The sequence below is a fragment of the Nerophis lumbriciformis genome, linkage group LG01 (assembly GCF_033978685.3).
Source record: "Nerophis lumbriciformis linkage group LG01, RoL_Nlum_v2.1, whole genome shotgun sequence".
Lineage (NCBI taxonomy): Eukaryota > Metazoa > Chordata > Actinopteri > Syngnathiformes > Syngnathidae > Nerophis > Nerophis lumbriciformis.
The window spans coordinates 3,075,001-3,090,378 of NC_084548.2; the positions used below are offsets into that span (position 1 = coordinate 3,075,001).

A 15,378-nucleotide genomic window follows, 5' to 3' on the forward strand; every position below is an offset into this window, starting at 1 on the left:
GAGAGTCGTGATGTCCCGATGAGGTGTGCTTCTAAAACCGTGTCGCCAGTTGGCAGGTGTGTAAATGTTACTCGCAGCCACGCCGCATCACTCAGCCTACAGCTTTATTTTTTTTCCCCTTTAATCTCAGGCAGCCCAGAAAAAAAAAAAAAAAGCATTCTCAGCTATCACAACAGTTGCATGCATGTCAAACGTAGCGCCCCCCCCCCGCCCGCCCGCCCGCCCGCCCGCCGGCTGCTAATCTGTGTTGAAGCCACTACTGTTACTGCGAGCTTTGATGCTGCTGCAGTCGCTTCTGCGCGGCGGTAAATCCGGCTGATTCCACTGCAGCGCAACCCCGTCTTTATCTGTCAGACCTCCACTGTTTGGAGCATCTTATCAAGGTTGCTGGCTTTTAAAAAAAGGGGTTGCTATGGTGACAAGTGTATGGCAAGGTGGGAATTGTGGATTTCTTTAGCCTGGGTTGTCAATAGGGGAGTACGTTTGAATGCATGCATGCCCACGTCTCTTACTTATAGTACCTAGTTTAGCGGAACTGCACTCAATAGCGTCCTTGACACATTAATGTTATATTATTATAGAACATTTGCACATATACTGCATGTGTATAACCATCTCCATCCTATATACAAACCCCGTTTCCATATAAGTTGGGAAAATTGTGTTAGATGTAAATATTAACGGAATACAATGATTTGCAAATCATTTTCAACTCATATTCAGTTGAATGCACTACAAAGACAACATATTTGATATTTTTGCAAATAATAATTAACTTAAAAATTCATGGCTGCAACACGTGCCAAAGTAGTTGGGAAAGGGCATGTTCACCACTGTGTTACATGGCCTTTCCTTTTAACAACACTCGGGAACTGAGGAGACACATTTTTGAAGCTTCTCAGGTGGAATTCTTTCCCATTCTTGCTTGATGTACAGCTTAAGTTGTTCAACAGTCCGGGGGTCTCCGTTGTGCTATTTTAAGGCTTCATAATGCGCCACACATTGTCAATGGGAGACAGGTCTGGACTACAGGCAGGCCAGTCTAGTACCCGCACTCTTTTACTATGAAGCCACGTTGATGTAACACGTGGCTTGGCATTGTCTTGCTGAAATAAGCAGGGGCGTCCATGGTAACGTTGCTTGGATGGCTCCAAAACCTGTATGTACCTTTCAGCATTAATGGCGCCTTCACAGATGTGTAAGCTACCCATGTCTTAGGCACTAATACACCCCCATACCATCACACATGCTGGCTTTTACACTTTGCGCCTATAACAATCCGGATGGTTCTTTTCCTCTTTGGTCCGGAGGACACGGCGTCCACAGTTTCCAAAAACAATTTGAAATGTGGACTCGTCAGACCACAGAACAGTTTTCCACTTTGTATCAGTCCATCTTAGATGAGCTCAGGCCCAGCGAAGCCGACTGCGTTTCTGGGTGTTGTTGATAAACGGTTTTCGCCTTGCATAGGAGAGTTTTAACTTGCACTTACAGATGTAGCGACCAACTGTAGTTACTGACAGTGTTTTTCTGAAGTGTTCCTGAGCCCATGTGGTGATATCCTTTACACACTGATGTCGCTTGTTGATGCAGTACAGCCTGAGGGATCGAAGGTCACGGGCTTAGCTGCTTACGTGCAGTGATTTCTCCAGATTCTCTGAAATTTATCGGCAGGCCGATATTATCGGCTGATAAATGCGTTAAAATGTAATATTGGAAATTATCGGTATCGTTTTTTTTATGATTGGTATCGTTTTTTAATTTTTTAATTTTTAAAATATATATTTTTTTCATTAAATCAACATAAAAAACACTAGATACACTTACTCAAAAAACCTCCCTCCCCCAACTGTTGTGTACATTGCTAAACCTCTCTCCTTGACATCTTTAAGAGCAGTGCTGGCTATCGGGCTGAGAGCTCTGTTTTTTTTTTTAGCTCGGTAGCTTGCACGCTTATCTCTCATGCTACTCAGATTAGAGTCCCGGACGGACCAGAAAAGAATGGACTGAACCAGGCGGGTTACATATACAGGTAGAAGCCAGTAAATTAGAATATTTTGAAAAACTTGATTTATTTCAGTAATTGCATTCAAAAGGTGTAACTTGTACATTATATTTATTCATTGCACACAGACTGATGCATTCAAATGTTTATTTCATTTCATTTTGATGATTTGAAGTGGCAACAAATGAAAATCCAAAATTCCGTGTGTCACAAAATTAGAATATTACTTAAGGCTAATACAAAAAAGGGATTTTTAGAAATGTTGGCCAACTGAAAAGTATGAAAATGAAAAATATGAGCATGTACAATACTCAATACTTGGTTGGAGCTCCTTTTGCCTCAATTACTGCGTTAATGCGGCGTGGCATGGAGTCGATGAGTTTCTGGCACTGCTCAGGTGTTATGAGAGCCCAGGTTGCTCTGATAGTGGCCTTCAACTCTTCTGCGTTTTTGGGTCTGGCATTCTGCATCTTCCTTTTCACAATACCCCACAGATTTTCTATGGGGCTAAGGTCAGGGGAGTTGGCGGGCCAATTTAGAACAGAAATACCATGGTCCGTAAACCAGGCACGAGTAGATTTTGCGCTGTGTGCAGGCGCCAAGTCCTGTTGGAACTTGAAATCTCCATCTCCATAGAGCAGGTCAGCAGCAGGAAGCATGAAGTGCTCTAAAACTTGCTGGTAGACGGCTGCGTTGACCCTGGATCTCAGGAAACAGAGTGGACTGACACCAGCAGATGACATGGCACCCCAAACCATCACCCAACCATGCAAATTTTGCATTTCCTTTGGAAATCGAGGTCCCAGAGTCTGGAGGAAGACAGGAGAGGCACAGGATCCACGTTGCCTGAAGTCTAGTGTAAAGTTTCCACCATCAGTGATGGTTTGGGGTGCCATGTCATCTGCTGGTGTCGGTCCACTCTGTTTCCTGAGATCCAGGGTCAACGCAGCCGTCTACCAGCAAGTTTTAGAGCACTTCATGCTTCCTGCTGCTGACCTGCTCTATGGAGATGAAGATTTCAAGTTCCAACAGGACTTGGCGCCTGCACACAGCGCAAAATCTACCCGTGCCTGGTTTACGGACCATGGTATTTCTGTTCTAAATTGGCCCGCCAACTCCCCTGACCTTAGCCCCATAGAAAATCTGTGGGGTATTGTGAAAAGGAAGATGCAGAATGCCAGACCCAAAAACGCAGAAGAGTTGAAGGCCACTATCAGAGCAACCTGGGCTCTCATAACACCTGAGCAGTGCCAGAAACTCATCGACTCCATGCCACGCCGCATTAACGCAGTAATTGAGGCAAAAGGAGCTCCAACCAAGTATTGAGTATTGTACATGCTCATATTTTTCATTTTCATACTTTTCAGTTGGCCAACATTTCTAAAAATCCCTTTTTTGTATTAGCCTTAAGTAATATTCTAATTTTGTGACACACGGAATTTTGGATTTTCATTTGTTGCCACTTCAAATCATCAAAATTAAATGAAATAAACATTTGAATGCATCAGTCTGTGTGCAATGAATAAATATAATGTACAAGTTACACCTTTTGAATGCAATTACTGAAATAAATCAAGTTTTTCAAAATATTCTAATTTACTGGCTTTTACCTGTACATAAAATATTACAAATGTAAGAAATCAATATCTAAAAAAAAAATATTTAAACACACAAAAAAATGTGGATAAACATAGTGTATATTAATGGCTATACAAAAAAACTTTGATTGATTGACATAATTTAGAGGCATGTATTATTCGAACACAATCAGGTAGGGAAAAAAAGTGTGCCTTTGAACGTACCTGACCTTGTTTTAGCGGGTTAAAGAACATGTTTTTCTTTGGTTTAAAAACTTTTGCAAAAACCCCACTGTGATATCGGATCAAACTGCCATCTGCCCCATGTTTGTCCGTCCAATCTAGGAGGAACGCCCACGAGATTGTGTGCGTAACGCCAGCTGGCCTGGCACCAGGAAGCACGCCCGTCCTGGTGGACATAGACCACGCTGAGCTCAGAAACCCGGAGGTGAAGTTTAACTACACCGAGGACCCCACCGTGCTCAAGATTGAACCCGACTGGAGCATCGCCAGGTAAGCGTGCTGAGACGACAATGAACTCAAGCATAATGAAGTCCTAAATACTGTTAAATTGCATCAAAACTAAACATCTTAAGACGCATCAAAAGCTGATCACACCGCAATTTGAATTTCCAGGTGAGAGTTGACACTTGCGTTAGACCCAAAATGTTGAAAGAGCCATTTTGGACCAAAAATACAAAAAAAAATATCTGTCTGGAGCCGTAAAAAATTAAAAGCCTTATAAAAGTGTTATAATGAAAGCAAATGTCTATATTAGCCTACTATCAAAGGCTGACGCAAACATTCGTTGACAGAAATGTTGTATTTTAATATTTATTCTACACATTTTGCAACATTGGAAATCATTAGTAAAATTGAGGCTTCTCACAGGATGAGATAACTTCTGGAAATGACTTGGCTTAGAATGGCCAAAGGTATAGATGTGCGAGTCCAAGTTGAAGGAAACGGCAGGTTGTCTTCTTCTAATGCAGCGTTTCTCAAAGTGTGGGGCGCGCCCCACTGGTGGGGAATAGAGACATGACAGGTGGGGCGCGAGGAACGGGAGGAAATTTCACTTTAAATTTTTTTTTTAATTATTATATTTTTAGATTATTTTTTTTACTATGCTTTCATTTTCTATACACATTGTAAATCACTTTGTGATTCTGTCTGTGAAATCCGCTATATAAATAAATGGAAATTACCGGTACTTATTTTTACTGTAGGCTTTATATTTCTCGGTACGAGCGAAAGTTTGACAGACATAGCAACAGTAACTAATGGGGGCGGGGCTAAGCGGAACAAACTTTCGAGCGGATGGGTAGCAGGCTAATGTGTGGATCACAATTACACAAATATATACATTTGTGACTCGCACCTCAAAGGTCGTCGAGCCAGAGCCAGCGCCTGCAGAGAAACAAAAATGTGACGGGCACACACTGTGTCATTCACCGGGAAACAGCTCAGCCCCGAACTCAATGAGGTTTTAACAGATGTTGTGAGCGCGGTACATTTGATCAAAACACGACCACTGAAAGCGCGACTGTTCTCTGCACTGTGTGAGGAAATGGGAGCTGATCATACAGCCGTGCTGTTTCACAGTGAAGCAAGGTGGCTCTCCTGAGGGAAAGTGCTGTCACTTGCCCTGTCTTGCCAAATGCATAGCTCCTCCTTTTTTTTTTGCAAAGATTGCAAAGTGGCACTTTTATTGTATTTATTATTGAACTTGATGCAAGTTATTTGATTTATTATTGAACTTGATGCACGTTATAACACTTTTGTTTTATTTATTATTGAACTTGATGCAAGTTATAACACTTTTTTTGATTTATTATTGAACTTGATGCAAGTTATAACACTTTTTTTGATTTATTATTGAACTTGATGCAAGTTATTGGATTTATTATTGAACTTGATGCAAGTTATAACACTTTTTTTGATTTATTATTGAACGTGATGCAAGTTATAACACTTTTTTTTATTATTGAACTTGATGCAAGTTATAACACTTTTTTTGATTTATTATTGAACTTGATGCAAGTTATAACACTTTTGTTTGATTTATTATTGAACTTGATGCAAGTTATAACACTTTTTTGATTTATTACTGAACGTGATGCAAGTTATAACACTTTTTTGGATTTATTATTGAACTTGATGCAAGTTATAACAGTTTTATTTATTTATTATTGAACGTGATGCAAGTTATAACACTTTTTTTGATTTATTATTGAACTTGATGCAAGTTATAACACTTTTGTTTTATTTATTATTGAACTTGATGGAAGTTATTTTATTTATTATTGAACTTGATGCAAGTTATACCACAGCTGCACAGTTATTTTATTTATTATTGAACTTAATGTTATTTTATGTTATTGAGTTCGAATGTATACAACTTGATGTTCAATAAATTTGAAAATGTTAAAGCTTGGCATTAGCGCTCTGTTGGGGCGATGGGGGCAGGTGGGGCTTGAAAACTCCCCCTTGTCCAAAGTGGGGGATGACAAAAAAGTTTGAGAACCACTGTTCTAATGGATTTATTACAATCTTTGCAAGCTGGGTAACGTTTGCTGTGGTCTGGGACAACATGGCACACTAACAACTATCTGAAATGCAGCCAATATTACGTACAGATAATGTGTCATGAGACATGCACATGCCAATTAAATACACCGAGGACATTAAGGAAATTAAATGAGCTCAAATATACCTACAAACAATGCATAATGATGCAATAAGTACATACAGTTAGTGTAAATAGCATGTTACCTGCTACCACCAAACCCCGCCCCCACCCCAATCCTCTGTGCGGCGGTTAAGGTGTGCGGGGTTTGGTAGTGGGGGTGTAAAATGTAGCCTGGAAGAGTTAGGGCTGCATGGGATTCTGGGTATTTGTCCTGTTGTGTTTATGTTGTGTTACTGTGCAGATGTTCTCCCGAAATGTGTTTGTCATTCTTGTTTGGTGTGGGTTCACAGTGTGGCGCATTATTAGTAAGAGTGTTAAAGTTTTTAATACCGCCACCGTCAGTGGCTCTTTGACTGGTAAAGGTTGCCGACCCCTGGTTTAAGAAAACACACCCTCGTGGAAAATGATAGCACACATTCATTTAGCGGACATGTTTCTGACAGTGTCACCGTCACACTCGAGCAAAGTATGACCATGACGATTAGACGTGAAATCACATTGGATCATCTCTGCCTCATTGTCTGCCTTTTTTTTTTTTTTTTTTTTTTGGCGTGCCGGCGGAGAATTGGCACTTTGCTGGAGCGCTGATGAGTGATGAAAAGCGTTTAAAGCGATGGGGGCTGGAAGCGGCGGGGTCTAGTGTGCCATCATGGTACAAGTGGGATGAAGAACCATTTAGATGAAGACAGAGCACTTCAAATAAGTCAATGACAAGTGTTCATTTGGGGATCCAAAAGAGGAAAGACTGAAGGTTAGAGAAGCCACTTCTGGTCCTTTTTGCTACTCACGTCAGTTCTTTTCAGTTCTTCCAAATTGAAGCCGTATGTATCTGCAGTGGCGTCTTTTGTATTGCTTACTTTTAAACTTCTCTTTAATGGCCTCATGCCTATTGGCAGCGAATGCATGATCAATTATCATTGAGTGCACACATAAGTAATGTGCTTATAGTTTGTAAAGCAGAATAGTCGATAATGGGACTTTTGTGTTCTGCACTCATATTGTACCATGATGCCTGGTGGCGTGACCCCAGGATGCAGTGACAGAAGGCGGCGTGCAGGTCGAAGAGTTTTACTTGGAGAGGGGAAAAAAGAGCAGAAAGAAAAGGCTCGTAGTGCCAGGCATGGAGTTGGCAGCAGAGTAACTCCGGCACGCTGACAAAAAGGCAAACATCCAGCGCTGGCAAGGAGCAACAGGTGAACCTAAGTCATACTTGCCAACCTTGAGACCTACGATTTCGGGAGGTGGGGGGGTGAGGGGCGTGGTCGGGGGTGGAGCGGGGCGTGGTTGGGGACGTGGTTAAAAGGGGAGGAGTATATTGACAGCTAGAATTCACCAAGTCAAGTATTTCATATATATATATATATATATATATGTCTTAATAAGTTTATCCAAAAAATAGTGCTCGATACCGTAGTAGAGCGCAAAATATGTATGTGTGGGAAAAAAAAAATCACAAGGCTATTTCATCTCTACAGGCCTGTTTCATGAGGGGGGGTACCCTCAATCATCAGGAGATTTTAATGGGAGCATTCGCATACCATGGTTTATATAGGGCACAGAGTGGGTGGGTACAGGCTGGCCTAGGGGCGTGGTGATTGGCTCATGTGTTACCTAGTAGGTGTTTCCGTCTATGGCGGCATGTTGTTACAATTTCGCTGCGCTTGTTGAGGGATGACAGGTCTGGACGGTAAATAATAAACAGTTTCTCTTTCAAGCATAGGTTGCATCTTTTATTACCACTATTGTAAGGTGTGCTGGATGCAAGAATTTACCATGTTATTGAATATTCAACATTATTGTCTTTGAGGTCCCAAATGTGTTTGCTGAGTTCTGTGGTATTTCGCAGGTTTTTGTTCCTGAAAGAAGCCTTGTGATTGTTCCATCTGGTTTTGAATTCACCCTCGGTTAATCCTACATATGTGTCGGATGTGTTAATGTCCTTGCGTATTACCTTAGATTGGTAGACAACTGATGTTTGTAAGCACCCCCCGTTGAGGGGGCAATCAGGTTTCTTTCGACAGTTACATGCTTTGTTGGTTTTGGAGTCGCTCTGTCTGGGGGTCGACGGCTCATTTGCAATTGTTTTGTTGTGGTTTGAGATGATTTGTCGTATATTGTTCATGCAGCTGTAGCGCAATTTAATGTTGTTCTTGTTGAATACATATATATATATATATATATATATATATATATCCTGATATATATATATATATATATATATATATATATATCCTGAAAATATGCAAACAAAACTGTGTTTAGATAATTGATACTTCAAACTTGCATAAATAAATATTAAGGAATATAACATAACTTGGCTTCTGAGAGCTTCAAAATGTAATGAATAAAATGCTAAAGTTGTTGATAAACAAGCAATTATTTTATTAATTAAATATGGTCATTTTAAATGAATTATTATGATAATTTAAAATTAATTATTTGAAATAAGTTTATTTTAATGTATAATTCTATGGCTGGATGTAATAAGGAGTCAGAAAAAATACAAATAAAAATACAATTAATTTTGATGTTTTTAGCAAAATATAGTAAACATTTATTGAGGTTTTTTTTGTTTTTTTAATTAATAAATATATTTATTTTTAGGTACAATTTATCTCTAGTCTGGATGATTTACTTCTTGTCACCCTGTTGTCCTCCCGTCTTGAAAAAAGGCTGTCCTCACTCAGGTCCGCATGGAGCTGGAGGGGGCGTGGCCTCCAGCTCCGGCTGAAAATCGGGAGATTTTCGGGAGAATATTTGTCCCGGGAGGTTTTCGGGAGAGGTGCTGAATTTCGGGGAGTCTCCCGGAAAATTTGGGAGGGTTGGCAAGTATGACCTAAGTAGACTTGATTAGAAATTAAAAAACAGGTGCGCTGGCAGGAAGGCGTAAACAGACAGTGAAGGTGCAGCAAAACCAACAAGAAATAGAACCAAAATAAGAGCACAAAGGAAAATAACTACAGTATTTTTCGGACTATAAGTCGCTCCGGAGTATAAGTCGCTCCGGCCGAAAATGCATAATAAAGAAGGAAAAAAACATATATAAGTCGCACTCTCTCCTGTTTGGTCTCCCTCACAAGTCACTTCACAAACTTCAGCTTCTCCAGAACTCTGCAGCCCGGATAATCACCAGAACCCCTTCTATCCAGCACATCAGCCCTGTTCTGCAGCAACTCCACTGGCTACTGTTGCGTTTTGGACCAGTTGTTCCTCCCAGGGAATTCAAGTCACAAGTTCGCTCCCAAGCTCTTTACGACACTTAAAGCTGAGTAGAAAAACCACCAGAGACAGAATAGGTATTGCATATATACATTCAGACCAGTCCAGCATAGAACATTCAATTGCGTCGCCAAGATGGTCTTCCCCCCACCCGACCAAACCCTCTCCCCTCTTAAGTCCCTGGCAGTCATGTCTCTCTAGCCAAAACAAATGCCCATTATCGCTCTTTCTAACATTCCAAAGCTTCAAGGTTAACACACACAGTTTACTTGCAGACAAAACAGAAAGAGAACAAATGGAAAAACACGAGCTGTTTTCAAATATGACTATTAAATAAAAGAAGTAACACTTAAATTCAGATATATTTAAATATCTGCCTCCGACACTACCCATCAATAATTCTCCTCACTTTCAAAGCCATCCATAACGTCTCTCCATCATATCTCTCTGACCTGATCCATGTCGCCACACCCTCACGTTCCCTAAGATCCTCTTCATCCATCCATCTCACTGTCCCTTTATCTAACCCCCCCCCCGATTTTCCCGGGAGATTTCCGAATTTCAGTGCCTCTCGCAGAAAACACCCGGGATTAATATTCTCCCATTTTCACCCTTACAATAATAATAAGGGTGTGCCATGATGGTACAACATTTAGCAGCCTCTACAATCTGTATAAACAACGTGCCAGCTCAGCCCCTTGTTAAATGCATCTTCTGCTTGCTCACGTAAGTGACAGCAATGCATACTTGGTCAACAGCCACACAGGTTACACTGACGGTGGCCATATAAAACAACTTTAACACTCTTACTAATAATGCGCCACACTTTGAACCAAAACCAAACAAGAATGACAAACACATTTCGGGAAAACATCTGCACCTTAACACAACATAAACACAACAGAACAAATACCCAGAATCCCATGCAGCCCTGACTCTTCCGGGCTACATTATACACCCCTGCTACCACCAAACCCCGCCCCCACCCCAACCCTGCTCCCTCACACATCAACCCCCCCCCCCTACCCCCTGAAACAGTTATCCAAGGTATGAATCATAGTGTTTGTAACCAAAGCTAATTCACAACCAACTTTCCCTCTAAGGTGCGCGCCTGTGCAATTGCGCACTGCTCAAGCGTCCTCTGCGCACGGCAATTCTACGCCACGCACAAAATCAAATAAAAAAATAAGCGCATAACAATTTTCGACACACGGACACGACAGAGAAAACAGTTTTCGTCATCATTGTTCAAATATTGTGACGTCTGTCGAGACGCTTTGAGGACATGAATTCCATCCATCACTTTACTGAGCAAAACTCTTTATTGTCGGCCATAAACACATCACCAAAACATTAGTAAAAAAAAGGATATCTAGCAAAAGTGGTCATCACGTCCATTGTGTCCTTGGGCAAGACACTTCACCATTGCTCCTGATGGCTGCTGGTTAGCGCCTTGCATGGCAGCTCCCGCCATCAGTGTGTGAATGTGTGTGTGAATGGGTGAATGTGGTAATACTTTCAAAGCGCTTTGAGTACCTTGAAGGTAGAAAAGCGCTATACAAGTATAACCCATTTATCATTATCATTTATTTCTGCAGTACAAACCAGACCAAAAGCAACTTTGTTATATCAACAGCAGCCGCTCGCTCTTTCTCACTTGCGCCAACACATGCACATATGGCACTTAGCCAGTGATGCGTTTACAGACACACAAAAAATCGGACAACTCCAACACCACACATAAAGTGTCATTCCAGGTCGTTACACTATGATTTACCAATCAAATGTGTGCTTATTCTAGTGTCATTTATTAAGAATCTTAATTTATAAATATTAATCATGAAATGCTGTTGGTATATTACATAAATACTAATAAAAATATATTTTTTACAAACAGGAAGTTGCAGGAATGTACACATGATCCCCTGCTTACATCTCATTGTGCAACATGTGAATGTTTTAATGGGAACTAAATGCAATGTCTGAAAGGAGGTACAAATTATTTCCAAAGCAGGACCTCCACCCAGACAAACAATACAAGTACACAGCTCATGAAAAACAATATTTGTTGTTATTGTCATTGTAAGTGGGCCTAAACACTTATATTACAAATGGAAATGACTGCTGTCATTTGATTATAGTAATAAGAGAATGTTGTCTGTCTATCTGTGTTGGCCCTGCCATGAGGTGGGGATTATGCAATTTCACCTAATCGGTCCAAAAAATATTTTTTGCAAATCAATAATCATAACAATGTGCCGTTGTCTAGTGCCTGTGCTGTGTAGAGCTTGGCAGGGTCATCTTGTAATACTCCGTACCAGTAGGTGGCAGCGTTGCTTTGTAGAAGTCGGAACGCGTCGAGGATGGTTTGTCGTGATCCCAATATGCAGAGCACAGCGGGAGACAGCGTGCAGGTAAAAAAAGGTATGTAACGCTTAAACCAAAAAATAACAAGGCAAGTCCCGCTAGGAAAAGGCACTGAAGCATAGGAATGGCTATGTAAAACAAAAGCAAATCTGAACTGGCTACAAAGTCAACAAACACAGAATTCTGGACGACAGCAAAAACTTACAGCGTGTGGAGCAAAGACGACGTCCACAAAGCACATCCCGTACATGACATGACAATCAACAAAGAAGGATAGCGTACGCACAACTTAAAAGAGTCTTGATTGCGAAAAACAAAGCAGGTGCGGTCAATAGCACTCAAAGGAAGGCATCAAAACAGGAAGAGTCACCAAAATAACAGCGCAAGGCAGGAACTAAAGCACAACACACAGGAAACAACAACAAACTCAAAATAAGGCATTTCAACCTGGTGGAGTTTCATTGTTGAACCTTTTCTGCTGGTGCTGTGCCTCCATATTTTTTTAATGAAAAAAATGTGCCTTGGCTAAAAAAAAAGGTTGAAAAACACTGGTATAGTGAATGGGGAGGGACATGAGTGCCGTGCACACCACGTCCTCTTTTAAATAGGGCGGTCTGCACCACTTTTGCACTTACCAATTGTACATGCGGCATACTTGCCAACCTTGAGACCTCCAATTTCGGGAGGTGGGGGTGGGCGTGGTCGGGGTAGAAGGGGGCGTGGTCGGGGGCGTGGCTAAAAGGGGAGGAGTATATTTACAGCTAGAATTCACCAAGTCAAGTATTTCGTATATATATATATATATATATATATATATATATATATATATATATATATATAAACAAATACTTGACGTTCAGTGAATTCTAGCTATATATATATATATATATATATATATATATATATATATATATTTATTTTATTATATGTATATATATATTAATTTTATTATATGTATGTATATATATATAAAAAATAAATACTTGAATTTCAGTGTTCATTTATGTACACATATACACACACATAACACTAGATGGCAGTATTGTCCTGTTTACGAGTGTCACAACATTGCTGTTTACGGCAGACGAACTGCTTTACGGTATACAAAAACGTGACTGCTGTTGTTGTGTGTTGTTGCCGCGCTGGGAGGACGTTAATGAAACTGCCTAACAATAAACCAACATAAGAAACCAAGAACTCGCCCTCCATCATTCTACAGTTATAACGTGATTGGGCAGGTATGCTGGTTATATTGTGGGTTAATGAGGACCTGAGTCCGCCTGAATTTCGGGAGATTTTCGGGAGAAAATTTGTCCCGGGAGGTTTTCGGGAGAGGCGCTGAATTTCGGGAGTCTCCCGGAAAATCCGGGAGGTTTGGCAAGTATGACATGCGGTCTTAGTAGATCCACTAAAACAGTGTTTTTCAACCTTTTTTCGAGCCAAGGCACATTTTTTTTCATTGGAAAAATCCCGAGGCACACCACTAGCGGAAAACATAAAAAAAAATTAAACTCAGCAGCCGATATTGACAGTAAAAAGTAGTTCTCGTAATTGTTGGATATAAATGCAAACCATAACCAAGCATGCATCACTATAGCTCATTTCAAAGTAGGTGTACTGTCACCACCCGTCACATCACGCCGTGACTTATTTCGAGTTTTTTTGGGGTTTTCCTGTGTGTAGTGTTTCCTATTTTGTTGTTGATTGTCATGTCACGTACTGCTGCGCCACACGCTGTAAGTCTTTGCGGTCGTCCAGCATTCCGTTTTTGTCTACTTTGCAGCCAGTTCAGTATTAGTTTGGTTCTGCATAGCCTTTCCTAACCTTCAATGCCTTTTCTTAGCGGCACTTGCCTTTTGTTTATTTTTAGTTTAGATACCTTTTTACCTGCACACTGCCTCCCGCCGTCGTCTGCATATTGTGATCACGACAAACAATGTTCCCGACATTTACAAAGCAATTAGCTACCTGCTGCCACCTACTGATATGGAAGAGTATTACACGGTTACTCTGCCCAGCTCTAGACAGCACCGACACTTAACAACAACACATTATTTGCGGATTATAATCACTGGTGTGCAAAAAATATTTTTAACACTGACATTATCTCTCACTGCACACTGGTTGAAAAACACTGCACTAAAAGAACACACCATTTTATATCTATCACGTGTTATTTTGGATCTTGAATTGATGAAATGCTTCATCTTGTCTTCCTGCAGTGGTGGAACTCTGCTTACAGTGAGCGGAACCAACCTGGCAACCATCAGAGAGCCAAAGATCAGGGCCAAATATGGGCAGGCTGAGTCTTTCCATGTGAGTATTATTGTCACACACACTACGTCCTTACAAGGGAAGCTACTCTGAACCGACTATAAATGTTAAATACCAGCTTGAATTATTGACCTTATCCCACATCCCAACAAAAGTCTGAATTATGAATTTAAGAAGAAAAAACAGCGAGCTCAAATACCTGCGTATGTTCTCCACACATCCATTATTTACACTGCAACACGTATTATCCATCACATTTACGCAGCACAGACATCACTTTTACTACTTCTCCTGCTCAAGGTGTCTTTTTTTGGAAGTTTCTACCAAAAGGCTGCTAGAAATGTCACAGTGACACACGCTTGTTTTTGTCAAGACAAAAGACGAACAAGGAAGGAAATGTTGTGGGAGAAAAGGGAAGGTTTTTTTTTTTTTTTTTTTTTTAGATGCTTTTGAATTGGTTTAGTACAGAAAATGTGTTTTTAGTTTTGTTTAACCTAAACCAGGGGTCGGCAACTCAAAATGTTGAAAGAGCCATATTGGATCAAAAATACAAAAACAAATCTGTCTGGAGCCGCAACAAATTAAAAGCCATATTACATACATATAGTGTGTCATGAGATATACGTTAAATTGAGATGACTTAAATGAAACTAAATGACCTACAGATGAGGCATAATGATGCAATATGTACAAAAAGCATGTTAGCATCGATTAGCTTGCAGTTATGCAGTGACCAAATATGTCTGATTAGCACTCCATAGAAGTCAATAACCAGAGGTGGGTAGAGTAGCCAGGAATTGTACTCAAGTAAGAGTACTGTTACTTTAGAGATTTATTACTCAAGTAAAAGTAAGGAGTAGTCACCCAAATATTTACTTGAGTAAAAGTAAAAAGTATGTTGTGAAAAAACTACTCAAGTACTGAGTAACTGATGAGTAACATACACACTCATATCATATCATATATATATATATATATATATATATATATATATATATATATATATACATACATATACATTGATATATACAGTATATAATTTATATTTTTTTATTTTTGCTGTTTTTGTTTACCTGTTAAAGGTGTTTTAATGAATATACATGCATGTTTAACATATAGATTCCTTTCTTTCATGAAGACAAGAATATAAGTTGGTGTATTACCTGATTCTGATGACCTGCGTTGATTGTAATCAGACAGTTGTGATTATAACGTCCACGTTTTACAAATGGAGGAGAAGAAAAGTT

General features: G+C 40.1%; 1 protein-coding gene across 2 annotated transcripts in view; it reads left to right on the top strand.

Moving 5' to 3' along the window:
• Window positions 1-15,378, top strand: part of LOC133615286 (plexin-A1-like) — an 811,576-nt gene that overhangs the window by 645,103 nt on the left and 151,095 nt on the right. For both annotated transcript variants that reach the window (XM_061973784.2, XM_061973792.2), the window contains exons 16-17: window positions 3,928-4,095; window positions 14,080-14,173. In XM_061973784.2, the coding sequence (XP_061829768.2) occupies window positions 3,928-4,095; window positions 14,080-14,173 (262 nt within the window). The remainder of the gene's footprint in view (window positions 1-3,927; window positions 4,096-14,079; window positions 14,174-15,378) is intronic.